Below are 24,813 nucleotides of genomic sequence, written 5' to 3' on the forward strand. Positions count from 1 at the left end.
CAAGTTCTCTCACACCGGAGCCTCACTGATGGCCCCTCAATTGCCGATCTGGCTTTGACGTCTGTTCTGAATTCCGCAACAGCAATAGCTCATGACCGAGCCCTTGAGCCCTTCTGATGTGACGTGGCTGAAGGGTTGCCTCAGTGTGAGTCCCAGGTACGTGGGCAACTCCAGAGCAAGTGCCCTTCCAGAGCCAGCCACCAGGTCTAGCTGTTCCAGAATGCCTGGCCTTGGAGTGGCCTGTCTTCAGTTCAATACATGAGAGCTACTCTGAGCTTCAGCTCAAGATGCTCACCCGTATGGCCCTGCTGAATTCCTATAAGTCTTCTGAAGTCCCCCAGAAGACGAGAGGGTTCCAGACTTCATAATTAATCCCATCCAAATAAACTCAGAAACCAGAGATCCTGCCCATCCTCAGTGAGGTTTTCCTGTTGTTTTTTTCCCTCAATGCGGTTTTGATTTGTGTTTCCATATGTAGCCTTTACATAGCCAGCTAACACTCACACAGCTCTTACCATGTGCCAGACACCACTGTAAGGCTTCCTGTTCGTATTAGCACACTTAATCTTCACCACGTCTCCGTGAGGTAAATACTATTATCAATCCCATTTTACAGATGAGGAAACTGAGGCCCATAGAGATTATGCACTTCATGTCACATAGTTAGTAAGTGTGGCAAAGCCAAGATTAGAACCCAGTTCCAGAATGCTCTTAACCTCTCTGCTTGACTGCTTCTCCTATCTTGTTCTGAAGCTCCCTAGGACTGTCCCAGGGACTGTCTGGAGGGTGGAGGAAGGGAGATAAAGCAAATGGGACCTCTTTGGAAACCTAGGGGTATCAGAAGCAACACTCCTCCATTTGCTGCCTAAGTTTGGAACCAACTGAGGTATGGAAACAGGTTTCAGACAGAAACCTCCTTTCTCACTGGTAAAGCTGTTTGAGAAATGTAGCCTGCCTTCTGGTGGTGTGGGCTTGCTAATGCTTCACCCGGAGTGGGCAACTGCAGCCTCACCCCGCAGGAGGGCGGCCGAGAGCGCACACTAACATGGCCCCCCTGATCCCCCCAGGGCTGGCCCACGCACGCTCAGTTCCTTCTTCGCACGCCTTGGCCTGATAAGGGAGGGCAGGACCCAGCCTTCCTCAGCCTCAGGTACACACTGGAGTCACCTGGGGAGCTTTGCAAACCATTGCCGTCTGGGTCCCACATCTAGATTAAATTGGTTTGGTTTGGAACGCAGCCTGGGTCTGAGGGGATTTTACAGCTCCCCAGGAGATTCTGATATAAAGCCAGAGTTGGGAACCACCACTGGTAGAAATTACCCACAAGGAAACATGAGGAGGGGGGTGTCCTGCTACAGCTGGAACCAGGAGCCCTGCTCCACAGTTAGCCCTGTTATATACCGAGGTTTCATGGGAGAATTTGTTTGAAGGAAGGGCCTGCTTCTTTAAAAAGTTGTAAAGCATTATTTGGGTCACCTTTATTACACCTAGTCACTAAAATGTTGAGTTAACCAAAAGGGGAGGGAGCGGGGAGGAGGGGTAGGTAAACCATGGGTTGACATCAGGAGCTCAAACATGTTGCATCACACGTCCTCATTTGTGAGTAAACAATGCCTTGACAATGCTATAGATGCAGAAAGAATCTTATCATTTGTTAAAAAATAAATCGATGAAGGGTATCTGATTTTTTTTTTTTAAGTAAGAAAGAAAGTTTTTTTGACAGTGAAGAGGGAAAAAAAAAAAAAAAAAAGAAGAATCTTATTGGGGTCTAGATTTCTTTAACACCCTCCAGGATACACTCCAGAAACTGATACAGCATCATTGCCCAAACAAATTCAGTGCTCCTGAAACCCAAAGCATTTTCTCCTTTTGGTTCAGAAATCAAATTCTTAGTGCCTGAATTAGCTGCAGAAAATAGAGTTCCTCCAAGTGGTTCATAGCACTGAGATGCCTAGTAGTCATAAATAAGAGGGAGGGGGAAGGGAGGGGGAGAGAAATTATCATAGACAGATTCCCTGGGTTTTGCTTCAGATCTAGCTCATTGTTTAACATATTCTACAAGTGAACTTAAAGCTCCATTGGAAATCATCGTTCTACTCAATATAGTTCAATTTAGGTTCTTGGGTTTCAGTTGAAAGGATGCCATTCCGGGAGCAGAGTTGGTCACCCTCGTCCCCGCCTGTGGAGAGTTTAGACCTGGTGAACTTAAGGTGTCTGGGAGGCATCTAAGTAGATGCATTAGGCAGAAGTTGGCTGCAGATATGGAGCTCAGGAGAGAAGGGTAGGAAAGATGGTCATCAAAAACACAGACAGGGGCCACGGGGATGTAATATACAGCATAAGGAATATGATCAATAAAACTGTAATAACTTTGGGGACAGATGGTTACTAGACTTATTGTGGTGATTGTTTCATAATGAATGCAAATGTCACACCAGTACGTAGTACACCTGAAACTAAGGTAATAGTGTACATCAACTCTATTTCAATTTAAAAAAAAGAAAATTTTTACCAAAGAGAGACAACACAGACATGGGTGAGGTCACCCCAGGAGTGTATACAGCATGAGAAGAGGGCTGGGGAGAACCATATATAAGTGAGGGGCAGAGGAGAGACCTACAAAGATGACTTGGGAAGAACAGCTCGAAACTGAAGTCCAGGAGAATGTGGAAGGGAAATGCTTTTCAAGGAGGAAGGAGCAACCAAAGGTGTTAAATGCTGGTTAAATAGAAAGGAACATGAGGACTAAAAAGCACATGACAAAGATAATAATTTTCAAATGTTAAGCCAATGTCTGTGTGTTTCATGCTCCGTAAATCATGTCCTGGATTTTCTCTCCCCCACTGAATCATTGCTTCAGAAGGAGGTGGCAGCGGGCAACGTCCAGAACAGGAGGTCTTGGCTCAGTTTTGCACATGAGGCTTTCCTGAGCCCTACTGAGACAATGGTCTTGGAGTTGGGAGCTTTGTTGGGAGTGAAAATTTTCCTAATTCCTAAAGCAGCTCTCTTTGCATATGAAGAGCAGGGTTTGAGGCTTTGAGCAAGGAGCTCTACTCTACACCAAAGTGTAGATGGGATGGAGGATCTTCCTATCCTACGGAAGATGGGTGGAGGGAGAAAGATGGGAGGGCTGCTTGCCAGACATCAGTGTCCTGACTGCCTCCTTCCCCAGCGTCCATGACCCTCCAAGTTTCTGGATGCTTCCCTGGACTTTAACCTCACATTGGCCTTCGCTTTCTAGTCACTGGTTCTCAAACCCTGTGTTCTCAAACCCTAACTCTGCGCCGGAATGACATCCTTTCAACTGAAATGGCATCTTTTCAACCGATTTGGGCTGCGCCCAAATCACCTAGTACACTTGTTTAACACACATAATTCCAGCCACCCCAGGACCCACAGAATGAGAATTTCTAGGGCAACTGAGAATCTGTATGCTTTACCAGTGCCCTGGCACGATTCTGGTTAGAGCCCTGTTGGAAAGCACCGGGGTGCGAGTCTTCCTCTTGGTCCCTCATCTGACCTTCTCAGACCCACAGACTCCCCCAGGCTTGTAAGAGCTGGGCCCCAGAACCCCACCCTCCTCCCCTGCTTTATTTTTCTCTGTGGCCCTATCACCAGCTAACATTCCACTTATTTTACTTATTTTTTCTTTATTGTTAACTGTATAGCATGACGCATATAATGGGCACTCGACAGTGATTGGATGGATGGATGGATGGATGGATGGATGGATGGATGGGGAATCACAGAACCAAGAAGCTTTCTACCTAAGGATATATGTTTTTTGTTGTTGTTGTTTTGTTTTTTTAATCAGTCATCAATTTTATACACATCAGTGTATACATGTCAATCCCAATCGCCCAATTCAGCACACCACCATCCCCACCCCACCGCGGTTTTCCCCCCTTGATGTCCATACATTTGTTCTCTACATCTGTGTCTCAACTTCTGCCCTGCAAACCAGTTCATCTGTACCATTTTTCTAGGTTCCACATACATGCATTAATATATGATATTTGTTTTTCTCTTTCTGACTTACTTCACTCTGTATGACAGTCTCTAGATCTATCCACATCTCAACAAATGACTCAATTTCGTTCCTTTTTATGGCTGAGTAATATTCCATTGTATATATGTACCACAACTTCTTTATCCATTCGTCTGTCGATGGGCATTTAGGTTGCTTCCATGACCTGGCTATTGTAAATAGTACTGCCATGAACATTGGGGTGCATGTGTCTTTTTGAATTATGGTTTTCTCTGGGTATATGCCCAGTAGTGGGATTGCTGGATCATATGGTAATTCTAAGGATATATGTTACAACTGAGATAAAAGGGAAACAAAAGGGAAATAATTTCATCAAAGAAAAATTACATAAGAGGATGTGGCCACTGGTTGGCTTTCTCTTTAGAGGGTCTCAAGTCTATGCCTATGTAGAAATAGAGAAAGCAGGTCACAGAGACACAAAGAGGAGAAGAAGGCTCTCCGAGGGCCTGGGGCAGAGGAGCCGGAAGAGAGAAGCTCGGGGAACCCATGGGAGCCCGCACTCCACTCGGACATGGGAACCTGACTCAGTTTTCCCACAAATAGCTCTGGAATGTCAATAACCTCCAGTCCTTTCTGAATTAGTAAGTTGCTTTTGGACTTTTATTATCAAACTTCAGAGTTTATTCTTGAAATAAAGATGTGTTTTCCCTTGGAATTCTGAGGCTTTTTCCTTCAGCCCCTGGCAGCCTAAGTACTTTACTCCCTGTGTCTGTAGGTGTCATTAATATTCATAAAGGTCTGGATGGCACTGTCTTTATTTGTGTGGATATTAGGCTGTCTTGGCCAGCAATGCCTGAAAGTTACTTTAAAATTAGCATCTATCATGAATCCATGGTTTTATTTAAAATAAAATTGGTTTTTGGTTTATGTCTTACCAGGGATAATATAGAGAGATAGAGAACCAGTGAAAATTTGATTGACGCATCCCTGATCCCGGAAGAGACCGTCAAAACCATAGTCCAGTGACAGACGAGTTATTGGGATTTATATTAAAGGATGGCTGAGCATTGCTGGGAAAACAACTGATTTTTTTATTAGGGAAGATTCTGTCTGATTAGCCTATCAGAATTTTCACCCCATCTCCTAAGAGATTAATTTTTTTAAAGGGGTAACCAGTAGACTTACTTGGATATTTACAGACTCTTTTGCTAGATTCTTTACCAAAGACTATTAATAAGTAACGCTGGGATTGTGTAAAAATTTATTATGGGTCAGGAAGTAAATAGATTTAGTTTCAAGAAACAAAACTGGGGCTGAATTAATCCTTCTCTGAGGAAATACATAAATAATGGGATTCCCTGGGGACCCGGGTTAGCACTAATTTTATTTTTAAATTTTATAATTCATCTGAGAGAGGGAGAACACCATGCGATTTATGCATTTGTATATTTCTCTAAGTTCTTCTGGTTTGAAAAATATTAAATCAGTTGGAGTAAGTTTCTAAGACTCTTCTAAGATTGTGTAAGTCAGCACAAAAGTGGCAGATAACCTTCAGTGTAAGCAAGAATAAAATAATACATTTAGGAGAAAAGCATGTAAACCGTACTTATATGATGATGAACTTCAAGCTATGAATAACTACCAGGGAAAAGGATTTGAAATTGAGGATTGGAAAGGCCCCATGGTCATCTAATTCAGTAAAATATTGTAAACTGGCTTCCTCTACGTATAGGGATTCATTGTGCATATTAAAAGCTTGGGGGGAAATTGAGGATTGGAAAGGCCCAATGGTCATCTAATTCAGCAAAATATTGTAAACTGGCTTCCTCTACACATAGGGATTCACTGTGCATATTAAAAGCTTGGGAGGAAAACTGCAGTAAATAAATCTGTTTAATTTTGTTTATTCTGGGTTCAAATAAGTTTTCAATAAGTGAAAACATGGGGAGTTAATATCATAGTTGGCTACTGAGAGAAATGAGGCTATCGACCACTATGGCTTTGGAGGTAGATTTCATGGGGAACTCCATTACCAAGTACTTCTAGCAGAGACCAAGCTCCACATCGGATGGGCCACGGATCCAACCCAATATACAGCTCAAATCTTCTCAGTCCTCAAAGCCCAATAAAAGTGATGGACATTTGCTCATTTGTCCAGATAACTAAGCTGATGGTGACCCACTGAGTGGATAGAAGAGACCTGGCAGCTCCAAACAGGAGAGCCTGAAGCTGGCTGTGTGTGTCACCCAAGAGTAAGAGCCAATCATATCTCTGCACATGGGGACTCAGCTAAAGAAAAGTCAGACTGGACTTCCCTGGTGGCGCAGTGGTTAAGAACCCGCCTGCCAATGCAGGGGACACGGGTTCGAGCCCTGGTCCGGGAAGATCCCACATGCTGCGGAGCAGCTAAGCGCATGCACCACAACTACTGAGCCTGAGCTCTAGAGCCTGCAAGCCACCACCACTGAGCCCACGCGCCACAACTACTGAAGCCCAAGCGCCTAGAGCCTGTGCTCCAGAACAAGAGAAGCCACCGCAATGAGAAGCCCGCGCACCGCAACTAGAGAAAGCCCGCACGCAGCATCGAAGACCCAACGCAGCCAGAAAAAAAAAATAAAAGAATAAGCTTCAGGATTTTTAATGACCTTTAAATCGCACATAATAAAATCTTGATTGACCAGATTATTTAAAAAAAAAAAGAAAGAAAGAAAGAAAGAAAGAAAAGTCAGACAATCAGACCTACAGGGAAGGCTGGTATCCCTCCCAGTCACCGCTGATCCAGCTCAATGCCTAATTTTTCACTTTCATCCAGATGTTTCCTGTCAGGAAGACACAGTCAATAATGTACGAATCTTAAAGGCGGAGACAGATGTGGTTATTATTCCCTCTAGGCCTTTCCTGCCTTGGAGAAGACATATTGCTCGGGAATGACTACAATTTTTAAAAATTTAAGTTGATCTGGCCAGCTTATGAGTAAATGCCTAGCCATGACGATTTCAGAGCAAAAGTCTGTGCAGAATTACAGTTATCACCACAGTTTAGTTTGGCCTTTAAATTTTCACTGTAAGCGCTTCAGACAATCACGCATGAGGGCTTCTGTAACAGAACATGGTCTTCCTGCAGTGTTGGAGCAAGCAGATTTCTCTGGGCTGCATCAGCCTCCAGTAGCCTATTTTTAATATTTGCTTTTATTTCTTAATCCTTCCAGACAATAAAAATGAAAGTCATTATAACCAAGTACGGCTGTGGTAATAAATACTTCAGAGTCCAAAAATACATTGTCCCTGCCTGACCAGTTGCCCGGTTTCCAGAACGTCTAGGTATTTATCTAGCAGCAAGAGACCATTATCCTGCAACACAGCTGTATTCCACCGACACCTAGTCTCCTAATTAAAATTGGTATAATGATGGCCTGTTTAAATTCTGGTTAAACATGTTCCTTTTCTATTTGCATTCAAAAGAAAACATAACTCCTCATCATGGGCACCCCATCCTGGGTTATAATTTGGTTTTCCTTTGCCAGCATCATAATGTCACTCCGACTTGCCGCTGGTTAAATCTAAAAGAGCATCTAAACGTGCCTCCCAGCTTGCCTGTTGCTTGGCAACACCAGTGGCCACCACCTCATCAGGGTGAGTTCTCATTGGTCACAACTCTTGACAGGAGCCACTGACTTATTAGAAATGACACTTGATTATTCACCTAGACGGGTAGAGCTGATACTTACCAGCAGGAGATTTTGCATAAAATAAGTCATGGATGTTTTTAATATCTGGGTGGCAGAAGAAGGCTATAAGTTTCGTTAACTGGTATTAATTTTACATTTATTAGTCACCAGTGCAGAGCACTCTAACATATTACTTTTCTATTTTCTAATCCAACAGTATGTTTAAATACCATCTCCCATCTCCGTTAGCTGACCCTTATTTATTCAGAAAATCCCCCCTCTGATATGAGTTCCCAAACAGTATTATAAACAGGTCTAAGAATGCCAAACAGAATGAAACATTAAGTTCATAAAATTCAACCAATATTTATCAGCTCCTGTCTTTAAGGGGTTTATAATGTAGAAGGTGCAGAAACTCCTACATTATTACCAGGACGGTGACAGAGCTCACATCTTCTCTTGAGCATCAGAAAACACTTTAGGGGGCAGGGCAGGGAGCAGCATTGGAACTGAGCCCTGAAGATCTTGCTGAGTTTTGACGGAGGGAGAAGGTGCGTTGCAGGTGGAATGAGCGGCAGGAACAAAGGCATCTAGACAGAAAGTACAGGGTGTGTTCGGGGACTGGAGGAGTACAAATTGGCTGGAACACGGAGTACGTGAAAGGGTTTAGTGAGGAGAAGCTGGAAGAAGAGGTGGAGGCATGGAGTCGGCTGTTCTGTGCCAGGGGAAGGCTCGGTACAAACTTCACTGGACAGTGAGGAGCTATTAAATCCTTGAAAGCGGGGGAGTAAGGAAGAGGGCTTCCACTTCAGCTGTTGAGCCTCCAAGATGCCAGACGTCCCCGGGACCCTGGGGCGGAGCAGGGAAACTGCAAGTGGTCCCTCTGGAGTCTCTGCTCTGCCGTGGCCCCCAGCCGGGTGGCTCCCAGGGGCCGTGTTTGATCTCAGAGTGGCAGCCTCTGCTCGGGCTCTTCTCTGAACCCCTCTTCGTGTACGGACAGGTGTGTCACCCAGCCTACACACCATCCATGTGGGGGGGATGGAAGCGGGGGCGGGCATCTCAGTTTAGAAGTCTGAGTTGACACAGGAGAGACCCTCTCCTTCCCTCTCCCTGCTCAGGAAACGTGTCTCCCCCAGCACTCAGGCTGACTCCATTCTCCAAACTTCCAGGAGCTCCAGAGGCTTAACTGTGTGTGTTTGTTTGCTTTTCAAGTTCATGGCATCAGAGCTGCATTGAGCGAAATTATAACCTAGAAGTTAATTAACTGAGGAGCAAAAGGGATGTGGATGCTGATTTTGGAGAAAAAAAGCAACAAGCCAGGAGTCAGTGGATCTGGAGTCTCACTTTTATTAAATTATGTGAGCATAAATATAATCAGATTCTGCCTTTTAGATCTTTGTGTAATTCTGAAGTCAATGTATCAAAGAGATGCCAGAAGGCCTTCTTAGGGATGGCATTGCTGGAGGCTTTACTGCCCCCAACTAGGAAGCTGCCTGCTCTTTCCATGGTCCCCAAGCAACTGTCTCAGCTGCTGCTTAGTGACCTCGGAATCCTAGAGTGTCCATGGAAAGGGACACTGCAGCCAATGCAAATAGCCCCTCAGTTGGGAGTGAGTGAGGACTCAAGTTCAGAGAGATTCAAATGACTTGTCCAAAGTAAGAGGTAGAACCAGCATGGGTCTCAGGGCTTTCATTCAGGGCCAGCTCCCAGCAAACTGCACTGCACTCATGCTACAATGGAAAGAGCACCTCACTCTATTAACGTTTCTTACATACCTTCTATGCCAAGGCCCTCAAGGAATATTCAGTCATCATGTTCTAGAGAATCAACTGAATGTGTTGCACTGTGCTCATTTCTAACAGAGCAAATACCAAAAACTTCAATAATACATGACAACATACAACAGTTGCCAGAAGAGGGTGACATTGAAAGGGTATTAGTTATCTCTTGCTGTGTGACAAATTACCCCCAAAACTTAGCTTAAAACAACAACCCTTCATTAGCTCATTGCTTCTGTGGGTCAGGAATCTGTGCATGGCTTAGCTGGGTGCCTCTGCATCAAGGTCAAGTAGTCAAGCTGTTGGCCTGGGCAGTGATCTCATCTGAAGTCTTGACTGGGAGGAGATCTGTTTCGAAGCTTACTCACATGGTTATTGGCAGGATTCAGTTCTTAGTGGGCTTTGGAGGGTAGGATAAGAAGCTTGTTCTATGTCCTAAGAGCAGGCAGCTTGTTCTATGTTCTAAGAAGCTTGTTCTATGCTCTAAGAGCAGGCAGCTTCCTAGTTGGGGGCAGTAAAGGCTCCCTAAGTCGGTGGGAATCTCCAAAGAATTTTAACAAAACATTGCTCAGATGACAAGTATTTTCAGAAGACCAATCTGGTGACTGAGTACAGGATGGATTAGAAAGTGAAAAGACAGGAGGCACTTTCAAAAATTGTTTTCTTGGTACACCTATGTGCCAGGCACTATACAAGGTACTAAGACTGTAAAGATGCTTAAGATATGGTCCTTGTTCTCAAGAAGCAGGTGATAGCTATGTTCCAGGTTACAGGCAGCAAAGCCTGAATTAGAGTGGTCCCTAGGGAGAAAAAGATGAAGGGACAGATGCAAGAAAGGAAGTGATGTTAACATGGTAAGGCAAGAACAGGTGGATCCAACAGGACACTGTCTGCGTGGAATAAGAGAAGAGAGAATGATGCCAGGCACCCAAACCAGTCTGGGTTCATGGGACTCTTCCAGAGGACAGCCTCCAGGCTCGGAATACTCACTGCCTTCTAAAACTTTCACACATTTTGTTTCTAATCCTTGACACAACTCTTCAACAGAGGTATTATTATTCCCATTTTGCAGATGAATAAATAGACTTACTGAGGTTAAGCTATTTGCCCATCACACAACTAGAAAGTGCCAAGGAGAGGAAACCTAATTATTGGCTTCGAGTGTTTTCTCTCCCCAGGCCAAGTGTATTTAACAACTTCAGAATCTTAGCCTCGAGAAGACCTCTCTACCTCCTGGAATTAACTCTACTGTCCTCTGTCTACACCTTGATTCACAATTCCTCAGACTCAGTCAGTAAAGATTCCATTTTTTTTTTTTTTAAACTAAGCACTTATACAGTAAACTCCAGGTGAGCAAGGACTTCCTTCCTTGGGGAACTTCCTTCCCAGGCTGAGGATGGTGCTTTTCCCCTGATGGTTACTGCTAGTCACCAAAAAGCTGACCATCTGTACACTCAGCGTCATCTATAATAAAGGTAACCAACGTGAGAGGTGAGAGGAGCAAAGTGGGAAACTTCTTCCCCAGGCTTGGCTGCTGGACTATAGCCCTTCCTCCAAATCATTCTTTTTAATCATTAATTTAAAAATAAATAACACTAATATTTTTTCTGATTATGAATATAACATATGTGCATTATGAAAACAAATGTGGAAAAAAACAAAAATAGAACTCACTCATTATCCTACAAAGAAGATGAAACAGAACAACCAAATGAGAGTCTTTTGTTAAGATCTGTGTGATGATAGCCTTGTGCATTCATCTGTGCATGTGTGTTTGCACAAGCCACCTATGCCTGCTTGTCTGCAAATCTAGGGGAATAACTGTGGGGTTTGTGGATCGTATAAAGATGATTGCAAGCCCATCAAAGAGAGCTTTTGTTTGTATGCAACTCGTGTAAGAGTAAATATTCCATAACTGCTTGGGTATAACGCAAGGAAGAAAACCTGAAGTGATGGCTATTGTCCAACATACAGATCATGCTCCACTGTCTTACAATATTTTCTCTGCATTGCTTTTTAAAACATTTTTCATATTACATGCCCCATCTCATATCACATTAACCTAAATAAAAATGTCATTATCCATTCAGTTCAACAGACAGCAGGCAGAGTGTGGTAGAAATTATAATCAGGCCAGCCGACAACAAAGCATCCTAATCACAAGCACACAGAAGAACTGACGGTGGGCAGCTGGTCCAGCCTCCATTTTGCACTGTCCAGGCATACGATTGGATTCAATATGGAGAGACCCCTCTTTATACACAGGGCATGCTTCTGAAGAGTTGCGTGTAAATCAAATTTTATGTTGCATCCCAGTTTTGTTGCATGAAAGAAGCTTCAAGCTTGATATCTAAAGAGACTTCCTTTCAAACAGTATTCTTCGTTTTACCATGTTACTATCCCTCTGAAATAAATCTAAAAGATATTTTGGTATATGAGATTGCATTAAAGTACAGTTCACTTGTACCGCTAATTTTATTAAAATAACGGAAGGAATGCAGTCAGTGAGCTAGTCATAGAAATGTGACTTCGATAGTACTGACTTCTCCAGCATTAAGTTAGTCAGAGATTTACTGAGAGTAAAAGCCTAGAGGCTATTAGAAGTGACCCATTTGCCCACACTTTTGTACTGATGGATTATTAAATTGATGGCTTGTGAGAATTTAGAAAAGAATGCAGCAGTCATAAGTGTCCACTCAGAATCACCAAGAGAGTAATTCAGGATACTCATCCTCATTTTTGCTTTTTTTTTTTTTGGGTGGACTTCAGGACAGGTAGATGAGGTAAATTATACTTCTGTTTTGGCAAATCACTTGACAAGTCCTCCGCCACTGACATCGATAAGATGCTGCCTGGCGGGATATTTATTTAGGTTCATGCACAGCTGGCCAAAGAGCTGGAAACAGTGATGTTGACCAATTCCGTGGCTGCCTAAAGTCTAGTGGAGGGCCACAGCTCTGTGTCCGATCCTGTGTACACAGCGACAAACCAAAGGCTTAGAAGGCACACTGACCAAATTTCAAATGGAACTAAGAAGGAATAGCCAAGGACACAGGAGATGAGATTTGAATGTGTGAGCACACCTTTGGTCCACCCGCACTGAGTACAATCACCCCAGTGCTCTGAGCCCTTATGGCTTGATGAGCAGAAAGTTCTTTTTCCCCAGATTTCCTCTCCAGATACTCCCTCTAAGAGTCCCGGCAACAAAATACAAGGGGAGGGTCTCAGACGCTCTGCCATCCCTCCACTGGGTGTGTAGGTGTGTTCTGCTTTGCACATCTGCTCCTTGACCTGCTGCCCAGCTGCCCACAGGTGCCACCCAGGCTACTGTCCCCACCCCGGGCCATGGAGCCCTGAACTCAGACTAGCTCACTCACTCTCACTCAGCAGGGGCGCCCTTCTGCTTCTCAGGACCAACTCCCACAGCCAGCAGTGGGGTCCCTGGGGACACAGTACTTTCCTTACATCTCAGAGCACATGGGGCTGGCTTGGAGGGGGCCATAGGAGGGAGGGGTCCAATGAGACCGTGTGACCCTCCAGCCTCGGGCAGCAGCAGCCCAGGCTGGCCCCCCTACTGGGCCTCTCCAATCACCTGACTGTCTCAGGGCAGGTAAGAGATGGCTCTGCTCAGAACAGATGGCAGGACAATTTTCTACAGCAATACGTGTTAGGTCAGTGCAAAGCCTTTCCAACGAATGGACCCTCAAGGGTCAAAAAATCAACTGCACGTGATGATGACTCATGGAGAAAAACCTTGTGGTTTTCGTTGACCTGAACGTCAGTATTTGTCTGTGTTATGCGTCTTCTCAAAAAGTCAACATGTACCCCTGGCTTTGCGACTGACTTGCAGGGAAGGGATCCATTTACGATTTACGGGATTGCACCTGAAATGCTGTTTCCATTTTTACTGTATACCAAGTGCTGTTCAAAGTGCTGGGGATACAAAAATGAACAAACAGACAAAAATCTCTCCTGATATCAGGAATTGATATTTTGGTGTCAAAAAAAGTAAACTCTAAACATAAGTAACATGTCAAAGCATGTTTTCCATGAGAAATGCTCAGAACAATGTATCACAGCATGTTGCTTTAGCTACAATGTTTGTCCATAATGTACACTGGTTAAAAGGATTCCTCAGCCATAAAAAGAAACGAAATTGACTTATTTGTAGTGAGGTGGATGGACCTAGAGTCTGTCATACAGAGTGAAGTAAGTCAGAAAGAGAAAAACAAATACAGTATGCTAACACATATATATGGAATCTAAAAAAAAAAAAACAAAAAACTGGTTCTGATGAACATAGGGGCAGGACAGGAATAAAGATGCAGACTTAGAGAATGGACTTGAGGACATGGGGAGGGGGAAGGGTAAGCTGGGACGAAGTGAGAGAATGGCATGGACTTATATATACTACCAAACGTAAAAATAGATAGCTAGTGGGAAGCAGCTGCATAGCACAGGGAGATCAGCTCGGTGTTTTGTGACCACCTAGAGGGGTGGGATAGGGAGGGTGGGAGGGAGATGCAGGAGGGAGGGGATATGGGGATATATGTATACATATAGCTGACTCACTTTGTTATACAGCAGAAACTAACACAACATTGTAAAGCAATTATACTCCAATAAAGATGTTTAAAATAAATAGATGTTAAAAAAAAAAAACGATTCCCCTCGTCGTTTCTGACTTGGCTTTTCAAACATACAGGAGAGAGTAAAAGGTCACGTGGTGCCCATCAGGCTCCCCCCACTCAAGCCGGACTTTTGGGGTCAAGGTGGTGGGTAGCCAAAATGAGACCTAAATTTGTTGAAGGTGGATCACAGCTACATGAATGTTCATAATACCATTCTTTCTTTCTGTGTGTATGTTAGGTGTTTTCCATAATAAAGATATTTTAGTATTAAAAAAAGAAATTCAGTAGTTGTCCTGCATGGGCACTGAAGGCCTCTTAAAGTCAAGGGTTCCCTATATTTGAAGGTTTAAACAGCTTAAGCAGAAGTGAATAATCATCCAACCACATGCTGTAAAAACGACTTTTGTACTGAATAAAAAGTTGAAATGGATGACCTTAGGCTCCTTTCAATACTGAGATTCTATATTCTAGCGGAGGATCTAAAGTATAATTGGAACCAAGCAAACAGGGATTTGGGCTAATTCCAGCGTTAGTACATACGGATTGTGGTCTATTTACTCCCTAATGCTAACCAAATGTCATGAAACTGAGTACTGATTCTCATTTCTAAGCATTTAATGATCATTTTCATAATTATTTCACAGTATTTACTCTAAATCCTTCCTTCTTTTTGCTTTCAAAAAAAAAAACAGATTGCTTAAGCTAAAATAGACGTTTACAGCGATCGTATTTTACAGTATTTGTGAATTTTAGATCTTCCTCTTGAATCCTAGGTGCACGAAAGGTACATTCGAAACGACGACCATTTTTCCAGGAAGCACCACACATAACCTCTTCATCTGCAGCTAATTTAGGTGCGCTCCCTGCACGGCGTCCTAATCACACCTTTGTTATCTGCTATCAGATGGCTCCTCTCATCAGCCAAGCCTGCAACCTGCTCCTGGCCCGTTTAAAGCAGCGTGCAGAATCCAGGGAAGCTTTCGACATCCAGAGGTAAGGGCGCTGCATAGCTACATTACAGATGAGAGATCACATGCTTGAATTGCTGCTTCTTGTAACTGTACGTAACTGCCAGACAATTACCTTGGGACCAGCAAACTGTGGAAATGCTAGAAGCTCCTAAAAGTGTGGGTGGACTAAGAAGAAGAAATGAAACCCATGGAAAATGTGAAGCAAAAGCAAACGAAGCCCAGGGGGCTGTGGCTTGTGGAGGGAGCCCTGAGTGGGCAGTGTTTTGTGGGTGGACTTACCCTCCGACGTCTACAGACCCAGGAGTGGGCAAGATATGTCTGGGCAGAAAGGACAGGGTCCTGGGGGCGGCGGGGGTGGGGGGTGGGGGGAAGGAGTCCATGCATTTTTAATTTAAGAAAAACTGTGGCTCCCCTCAGGCTACAAGCCATGACTTAGTGGTGGACCCTCAGTTTAAACGACTGACTGGCTTTTTGCCTAATTGTCCTGTGCTAAATTATGGTTTATACCAGATGAAGAGTCCCACAGCAGATTAGCCAGAAGCCAACTCGCTCTTATTATCATTGTTAATAAAATAATAACATAATCATCACCAGCATTTACACTCTACCGTATTGTTTACAAAATTCTCCCCTCTACATACTCTCTGGTCCTGAGGTGCGTGAGTTGGGTAAAGATAAGATGGGCCCAGCAGCCATAAAAGCAAAGTAAATAACTCTTTAAACCTTTACATCGTCAACAATTAGGATCAGATGAAATCACATTCAGTAGTCGAATTATTGTTTTTGCTGTCAAAGGGAAATGTGTCATCAATTATAGAAATGTTTTCAGTAAAAGCAGTCAAAATAAAAGATGTCACCTGGAGGAGATGTCGTGTAGTCCTTAATGATAAGTGATTGGTTATAGAATTTATGAAGAAGAGGAACTAAGCGTGCGCCTACCTCAAGCCACAAAAATAGACCTTTTCATTATAAAAGGATATGAACACCCAGTTGTGAGACTTTTTAGAAGCAACCTGACTACTCCTATGACATAACAAAAAAGAATTTTTCTAGCTTAAAATGGCCATTTGGGGGGCAGGTTTCCTAGAGCCTAAGGGGTTAATTTTTCTGAAGCTACTGCCAGACACTTTTCCTTGTGTTTGTTTCTAAAGTGCAATGTGTGTTTCCTATAATAATATACATATGTTCATGAAGCTGGTACCAGAGTTTGCCTTGTATTTATTTGAGTCTAAAAGGGCCCTGGTTTTTTTGTTTGTTGCTCTTATGAAAACTGTAAAATCATTAGGAGGAAGAGGGAGACAGAGCTAATAAAACTAGATAATCAGGTTGTTAATTTCATCAATCACAATTTGCTATACGTCAATCAATCGTTAGACCCTGGCCTTGGATGGGCTCTGCAAAGCCTCTGTAAAGCTCATAGCCTTTGGGTCAAGCGTTTTCCCTCCTTCATGGGGAGGAAAATGTAAAGTGTACTTCTTGGTTTTGACTGAGTCTGGTTTGAAGCTACCGGAAGGCTGAAAGTTGAATACCTGAGGCTCTCCTCCCCTCCCCCATCTTTGTCTAGATCGGCTGTTATGTGTTTATGTTTCCCGCTCAAATTCTGCGGTCATGCCCCCAGGAGCTAATCCTGGGGGCTCCTCTCCCACTACCTCACTTCGGATCTGCCAGAAGCTCCCCTTTCAAACAGGCAGACGATGGAGACGTGCCCCTCCAGGAGTGCGTGTGATGGGGAGGCCAGTGGCTGAGTCCTTTCCAAGCACAAACTGTTCTCTCTCCCGTAGGTGCTACTGCTGCTACACCACAGATACGGTTGCCAGCGTCGCCTTTGGCACCGAGGTGAACTCCTGGAAGGCTCCCGGGCACCCCTTTGTGAAGCACTGCCGGCGTTTCTTCGAATCCTCAATCCCCAGACCTATCCTGGTTTTAATCTGTAAGTACAGCTCCTGCGGAGGGGGGGTAAACTGGGCAAGTTGGGCAGACCCCGTGACACCCCGGTGGCCCCAGGCAGCTTCGGGGCTCAGCCCCTGCCACCTGGAAAGGGTACTCAGGGGGTCTCTGAGAGTCGCCCTGTGGAGTCTGCCCTGCAAGAGCCCCTGTTTTCCTGGAGCCGCCCAGGCTCCTCTGTACCAGTCTGGCGCCACTTATTACCAGCACAGGTGGCCCTGGCCTGGCTCATCCCTGCCTTAGTGAGCACGGCCGCCGTGCACGGGGCTGAGTGCTTCGCCTGCATCGCCTCTGTTAGTGCTGGTTTTCACCCCATCAGGAAGGCATTCTCCTCCCCACTTTACAGATGAGAAAACTGAGGCTTAGAAAGGCAGAGCCGGGCTTCCCTGGTGGCGCAGTGGTTGAGAATCTCCCTGCCGATGCAGGGGACACGGGTTCGAGCCCTGGTCTGGGAAGATCCCACATGCCGCGGAGCAGCTGGGCCCGTGAGCCACAACTACTGAGCCTGCGCGTCTGGAGCCTGTGCTCCGCAACAAGAGAGGCCACGATAGTGAGAGGCCCGCGCACTGCGATGAGGAGTGGCCCCCGCTTGCCGCAACTAGAGAAAGCCCTAGCACAGAAACGAAGACCCAACATAGCAATCAATCAATCAATCAATCAATCTTTAAGAAAAAAAGAAAAAGAAAGGCAGAGCCAAGACTGGAACCCAAACCTTTCATTTTCTAGGGCATGTTTCTCACCCCCAGCAAACTCCTCCTTAGAACTCTTCTCTGCTTGAAGCCAACGCATAGAGAATTAGAAATCACATGTGATGGGTGACTAGCAGATTACCGAATGCTGTGGAGACCAGTCCATTCATCTTATTTCTGTTTTAGAAGTGAGTTTTTACCCTCTGGCCAATTCCGGTATCTTCTTGCTTTTATGGAAGCAATGAAGTGTTGTTATTATGGTTATTGATTATTGCCATAATTCCTAACCATTCTGCTGGGCTGGTAAATTCTATTCATTCCTTGGTTAGTTTCATTGCCATTTCTGAGTCAATTTCTGTGGAAGCCCCTGTCACCTGCATCGGCTGTGCACTGACGTTGTAGGAGTTGTCGCTCTGGGGGTCAAAGCAGCCTCGTCCTTCGCCCCTCACCCTCTGCACTCCAGGGAAATGCCCTTGCCATCAACCATGGAGCGCCCCGCAGGGCAGGTGGGTCCGCTGTCCCACGGCTGCTGCCCCGCCGAGCCCTCCCTCCCTGCTGTGTCATTTTGGTTCAGGCTCCCGCTGTTGAAAAGGGGCAGAGCATCCTGAGACCTGCGTGGATCCTTTAGGGTCCTCTGCCCCGGGCTCCCGCACATGCCTGTGCACAGTAGGCCCACTGTGAATGCTGAGGAGCTGAACTGAGCTGAGCTCCCCAGAGATGGGCTTGGCCCACGGCCAGGCTACCATCCAGGAGGGGACAAGTGTCCCTGACCCAGGGAGCCTCGTCATGGAGGCTTGTCATGCCCAGGGCATGGTGGCAAGGGCACAGGGTGCTCATGGCATGGTAAGGGACGTGCCCACAGGGGACGAGGCCAGCATTCTTGTCAGCAGCTGCAGTGGCAGCTCTTAGAAACAATTCAGGTGGCAGCTCTGGGGGAAATGATCCAAAGGAAAAAAAAAAATGCAAATGACCAGAAAGTTAAGAAAGTAGATCAGCTTCTACCACTTGCTAAGACTTGAAACATGGCCTACAAGCTGTTCTTTCCTGATGAAATACAAAGACCTTGGACCCTCATCTCTAGGACCTGGGAAATTAACTTATAAGCATGAGACTTGAGGGGCAGATGGAAGTGGGGATTCAACGGTACAGACGTTTATCAAGTGCTTACTATGTGCAAGGAAGGGTGAGGAGTCCCAAGGTAGAATAAGATAGGACCCTGCTCTGAGCAGCGGCTGTTCAGAGGGGAAGACAGGCCTTCAAAAGACTAATTCAAGGCCAGGGCTTGCTTCCCGGCAACAGGCATCTAATAGCCCTGGTTTATTCTCACCCCCTTTTCAATGCCACTTTTGTTTTTCTCTTTCAAGTATCATTTCCATCCATAATGGTCCCACTGGCCCGGATTTTGCCCAATAAGAACCGAGATGAACTGAATGGCTTTTTTAACAAACTCATTAGGAATGTGATTGCCTTGCGGGACCAGCAAGCAGCAGAAGAGGTAACGTATTTTAATAGGACGCAGCATTGAAATGGAATAGAAGCTAAGTTGGCATCGCTGTCTGTTTTCTCTCCCTCCCATCCCAACCCCACACACCCACACCATTGCTGTCCTTCAGTGGCCTACCACTTAGAGCTTGCCGGGGCAGCCGAGGCGGGGCGGTGAGGAGGGGTAAATAAGAAGAGAAAGGTGAAAGCAAGCAGGAAGGGCGGTGGGGAGAAGCCCAGAGCAATTTGTCCACACTCTGACCCAGGGGAGTAGAATCAAAGCTGTCCTCCCCCAAGCTCACAGGCCCCCTTATTTCAAGCATCCCTCCCAGCACAGGTTACGGGCAGCCTCAGAGAATTTTCTAGGTAAATTTGCCCACGTGCTTTTCATCAGTGTATTCTTTATATTGAAAAACAGCAAGATGGAGCTTTACAGCACAAACAGCATGGTCATTAGAGGGGAGTTCAGGCAGCTGTCACCAGCCCCACATTCCCTTTCTGCGTGGAGGGCATTGCTGCAAAATGCGTGGTTGAGGGCCTTCGCTGAGACCTAGAAATTTCTTTCCTCCTTGAAGACTTGCCCTATGCTTGGCTCACAGTAGGAATCGAGTAAATATTTGTTGACTGAACTTGGCTGAGAACAGAAATAGGAATTTTCAGTGTTAAGGAAAATAATTTCAATATTGCATATGCTCATGCATGTATAATGCTATTCTTTATGGGCCTTACTGCAGTCAAGGAAATTGCTTAAAAGGAAAAAACAAGGCTGAAATGTCTCTTCCTGAACTGACTTGTGTCAGATGTAGCTTTAGCGTGTTTTCTCAAAGACTGGGCAGCTCAGGGGGGATCACCAAGGCGGGGGACGGAGGTCCAGTGTTGCAGCATTGGCCGAGCATGAGATCAGGGGTCAGTCAGTGGCCGGATGCATGGAGCAGCCTCAAGCACAGCCTCGTCCTGCCCGGCTTCACTTTCTGGATATTGTGCAGCAAAGGCGTCCTAGGCCAGAAGGTGAGGGAAGCTCATAGGTGCAGACAAGCTCACAACCCTTTGGCCCAAACCACTGAGAACTCAACCTGCCGCCCTTAGAGGTGTGAGAAGAATCAGCTCCCTGGTGCCCCTGGCCCAGCTCTGCCGTCTGAAAGGACAGACCGTTCTCATCCAGGTTCATGCCTCTCCAGGGTGAGGATGGAGCCTGGGGAAGGAGTGGCGAGGGAAGTCCCATTTTCAAACCTTAGTATTGCGGTGAAGGTCCTCCCTCACGCATGTGGGGTTTGTCACACACCCCGCCCCCAGCCTGAAACCCACTGGTTGTAGAATCAGGCTGAAAATTCTAACACTGTTGCACCAAATAGCTTACTAAGAGGTGAGGGGTTATTAAAGATCCAATTACTGGGATTGCCTCAAGCTTTTCCTTTTATAAACTCCAGAGCTATTTGTTTCAAACAATGAGGAGTTGATCTGAGAAAAACCTCCCAACCACAAATCCAGGACTGCCCGTGTCAAGACAGAGCTATATAGTTACTAAGAAAACTTGCTTTAAACCCATCTAAACTCTGTAGACATTCCATCAAGCAGATGTGTGTTTGCTCAGTGGAAAATGCAGCACAGATGTTAAAAGGTAAATATTTTTCTAAGCTCTGGCCGATGGGTGGATTAGACACCTACATCTATCAGGGTGCATATTTTTCTTGGATATAACCATAAACCAGCACTGTTGCAGCCCTAAATGGGCAGTGTTCAAATAGCCTCCGTGATGCAGTGCAAATAAAAGAAACCCATCTACACTAATGCTCCTCTCCAGCGCACAGGCCCCAGAGAGCAGCCCTTTCCTCTGGCCTCTGGAGCTGGAGGTTAAGACAGATTTCTATAAGGCTCCATAGCCCTGAAGCAGCCTGGCTGAGCTGGGATGAGAGGAAAGGTTGCCAGCTGCAGCTCTGCCACGGGGAAAATCCAACAGTGTGGATGTGCCTGTGCCCTCCCTCCCATCACTGCCCCCACATGACTCCAGCAAAGCCACAAGCAAGCCTCGGGGACCACAGCTGTACCACACCCGAGGAGTTTCAAACGTGCCAGCCAAGAGAGAGCCCGGGGATGCTCTGGGGTCCCCAGCCAGGAGCCGAGAGAGCAGAGGACGCTCACCTCCCACGCGTGCCGTCGTGTCCTGCCCTGGGACCAGGGGTAGAGTCCCAGATGTTGACCAGGCAACAGGAAGGCAGCTGGTGGAAAGCCAGCCCTTGGGGATGCCATTTGGGAAGCAGAATGAGTAGGGCTAGGGTGGAAAGGGCCATTCTCTCAGCCATTCCCACCCGAGCAGGCTGGCAGGACACTGAGGCCTTGCCTCCTAAGTCTCAAGGTTCTTGCCACCCACAGGCTTAGCTGGGAGCCCTGCTGGAAGCTCAGCAGACACCTTCCAAGGTCACAAAGCTGGCAAGCAGTAGAGCTGCAAATGTCTCATGTCTCCAAGGTTCCTGCTCCAAGTAGCATGCAGTTGCGAGCAAATCCAACACAGCCTTCCTCAAAGTGCACTTAGGGCGTTGCATATTTACTTGTGGAGTTATTTATTGCATACCTAACATGTGCGCGGCACAGTGCAGGCATGGTATGCGAGTGGGGTGATGCAGGATCCTGCCCTGGAGACACAAGCAACCCCACGTGACATAACAACCACCTTAACAGATGCTAATGTGTGTGACATAGATTATTAACGCAATAGGAATTCAGAAGCCAACGGGTTGAGAAAACGATACAAGTAAAGTACTCTGAAATTATCATTTTTTCTGTTGGTGGTTCTAATGTTCTCCCTTATGCTGTTGAGTCCCATAAACTTCAGAAAAGAGTAACGTATTGGTTGTCACTCATCACATCAAAGAGCTGTTCAAAGATGGGATGTGCCAGGTACACACTTTGTCAACCCTAAAGCAATACGTAAACACTTCCATTGTTACAATTAGCGGTAGTGAAAATATAAAGAATATGCAGATTGCTGATAAGGAAGGTAGGGGAAAATGGTAAGAAACCTCTAACCACTTAAATGGGGTAGGAGATGACTGAGGATAAAAAGGACCCACAGGAGGAGGCTAGGTTAAGAGATGCAAAACACAGACTGGAGACTTTGAAGACAGGCTTCACCAAAGCTAGTTCCCTCCCCCGCCCCCAGGTCCTGTTAACTCCCTGCTGTGAGAAAAACATGGCGCAGAAGTAAGCCCTGGATGGTGGGGAAGGGAACATTGGAGCACATGCTTTGATTTAAATCCAGATGATGCTTCAGTTGCTTTTTTGCTGGAAAAACCAACCAGCCAACAATACAAACACGGATAAAGTAAAAAAAAATAAAAGCCCCCCTGGTTTTCCCAGCTCCCAGCTCACTGTGAACTGTGGGGTACGGATGTTGCTAAACATTTCCTATGCATGGACAAACATAATGAAAGATATTGTCCAGGTGCTGTTCTTACAGAAGTGAGATCCCACTATGCATACTGTCCTGCGACTTGCTCTTCTTACTAACCGAGGTGGCTTAACATCTTCCTGACTCGGCCCAGATAGAGCAGAGCCTCGTCCTCTGCAATGGCAGCGTCACAGCCTGCCGCTGGCTGCGCTAGTCTCTGAACCAGTGCCGCGGTGAGGGATGGGCAGGGGGCCTCCAGGCTCTCTGCAGCTCAGACAACCCTGCAATGAAAATCCTCGCTCCTATCGAGCTCTTTAAAAGCTGCATGTGGACTTCCCTGGCGGTCCAGGGGTTAAGATTCCGTGCTTCCACTGCAGGGGGTGTGGGTTCGATCCCTGGTTGGGGAACTAAGATCCCACGTGCTGCGCAGCCAAAAAAAGAAAAAAAAAAAAAAGAAAAGAAAAAAGAAGTGGAAATACAGTGTCCTACACATGAAACCTATATAATGTTATAAACCAATGTTACCTCCATAAGAATAAGAAATTTTAAAGAAATATTTAATAAATAAATAAATAAAAGCCGCGTGTGCACATCTTCTTTTGTGCTCCAAGAAGCCTCTCTTATGTGACTCCAAGGCCAAAATATGCACTTTCTTCTTTTGTTCCTTAGAGGCGGAGGGATTTCCTCCAAGTGGTCCTGGATGCCCGACATTCCACCACCTCCGTGGGCGTGGAGAACTTTGACATGGTCAGACAAGTCTTCTCTGCCACTGAATGCACAGTGAACCCTTCCCAGCAACGCCAGCCCAGACTCCTGTCCAAGCCTTTGACTGTGGATGAGGTCGTGGGCCAGGCCTTCATCTTCCTCATCGCTGGCTACGAGATCATCACCAACACTCTCTCGTTCGCCACCTACCTCCTGGCCACCAACCCTGACTGCCAAAAGAAGCTTCTGAGAGAGGTGGACCATTTCAGCGAGAAACATGTGAGTACAGTTGTCTATGTGATTGTAGGTTCATAGAAGTGACACTTATTTTTGATAACCGTCTTGCTAAAATCACATTCTAAGTTTATAAGGGTGCCATGGCCCACCTTCTCCATCTCTCTGGGTTAACAAGTAAAATGGAGTGCTCAGAACAACAGGGAAAAAGAAAAAAAGAAAAGAAAAATTGTCCCTTGCCTTCATGGTCTGGGGTGGTCCATGAAATCAAGCCTGGCTCAGAGAAGCTGCAGAGTCCCAGGCAGTCAGGGTCAAAGATCAGGGATGGGGAAGGAGGCCTGGTTTCCCAGTGCTCTGTCGATGGAGTCTCCATGCTCAGGGAGGTGGATGTGAGCCAGAAAATGGAGCCAAGTGGAAGGCAGAAGCAGGCCTAAGGATGGGCCAAGTCAAAGCCGGAATGGAGATGGGGTGAGTGCGGAGAAATAGGTCTGTGAATGGAGTGATGTGAAACGGGGCCGAGTCCAGATTCTGGATATTCCTTCTAGATGGGGCTGCTCTTTGCTGGGCTGGAAGCAAGCTTCCAAAGGTGCTGAGCTTGGCTACTTCTTTTTCTGGGTGCTTATGTGTGTACTGCTTTGACTTATGAGTTGTTAAAGAAAGTCATTTAAAAACTCTGTGCTTTAAAAGGAAGACCACCGGGGCTTCCCTGGTGGTGCAGTGCTTGGGAGTCTGCCTGCTAATGCAGGGGACATGGGTTCGAGCCCTGGTCTGGGAGGATCCCACATGCCACGGAGCAACTAAGCCCATGAGCCACAACTACTGAGCCCGTGCGCCTAGAGCCCATGGTCCACAACAAGAGAGGCCACCGCAGTGAGAAGCCCGCGCACCGCAATGAAGAGTAGCCCCCGCTCGCCACAACTAGAGAAGGCCGGTGCACAGCAATGAAGACCCAACGCAACCAAAAATAAAAAAATAATAAATTTAAAAAGAAGACCACCATAATAGAAATCTTTCTAGTACATTCTGATGTAATGACGATTACATTCACAATGTTGGGAGGAGGCCTGTTCCGTTATTGGAACCGTCAGAAATTTTTTTCATATACTGAGCTGAAAACTGCTTCCCAGGAAATTCCACTTCTTTATCCCACTGGGGAAAGTAGATGTAAGGTGAGCCTTTCTTTTGAAAACTGCACTACCTATGTTACTAATTGCCTCAACTTCTGGCTCACCACGAGCTTATGGTCCACTTAAAGTTCTGTGATGTTATGACATCCGCCAAGCCAGGTGTCCCCAGTCCACTGCTTGGACCATTGATTTTCTGAGCGTAGGTGCAAGAG

At 45.9% G+C, this 24,813-nt stretch overlaps 1 protein-coding gene across 3 annotated transcripts in view; it reads left to right on the forward strand.

Moving 5' to 3' along the window:
• Positions 1–24,813, forward strand: part of TBXAS1 (thromboxane A synthase 1) — a 151,013-nt gene that overhangs the window by 76,232 nt on the left and 49,968 nt on the right. For all 3 annotated transcript variants that reach the window (XM_082473035.1, XM_082473034.1, XM_082473036.1), the window contains 4 exons: positions 14,969–15,057; positions 16,817–16,965; positions 19,033–19,163; positions 23,205–23,519. In XM_082473035.1, the coding sequence (XP_082329161.1) occupies positions 14,969–15,057; positions 16,817–16,965; positions 19,033–19,163; positions 23,205–23,519 (684 nt within the window). The remainder of the gene's footprint in view (positions 1–14,968; positions 15,058–16,816; positions 16,966–19,032; positions 19,164–23,204; positions 23,520–24,813) is intronic.

This window comes from Balaenoptera physalus, assembly GCF_965194825.1.
Source record: "Balaenoptera physalus genome assembly, chromosome: 8".
Classification (NCBI taxonomy): Eukaryota; Metazoa; Chordata; class Mammalia; order Artiodactyla; family Balaenopteridae; genus Balaenoptera; species Balaenoptera physalus.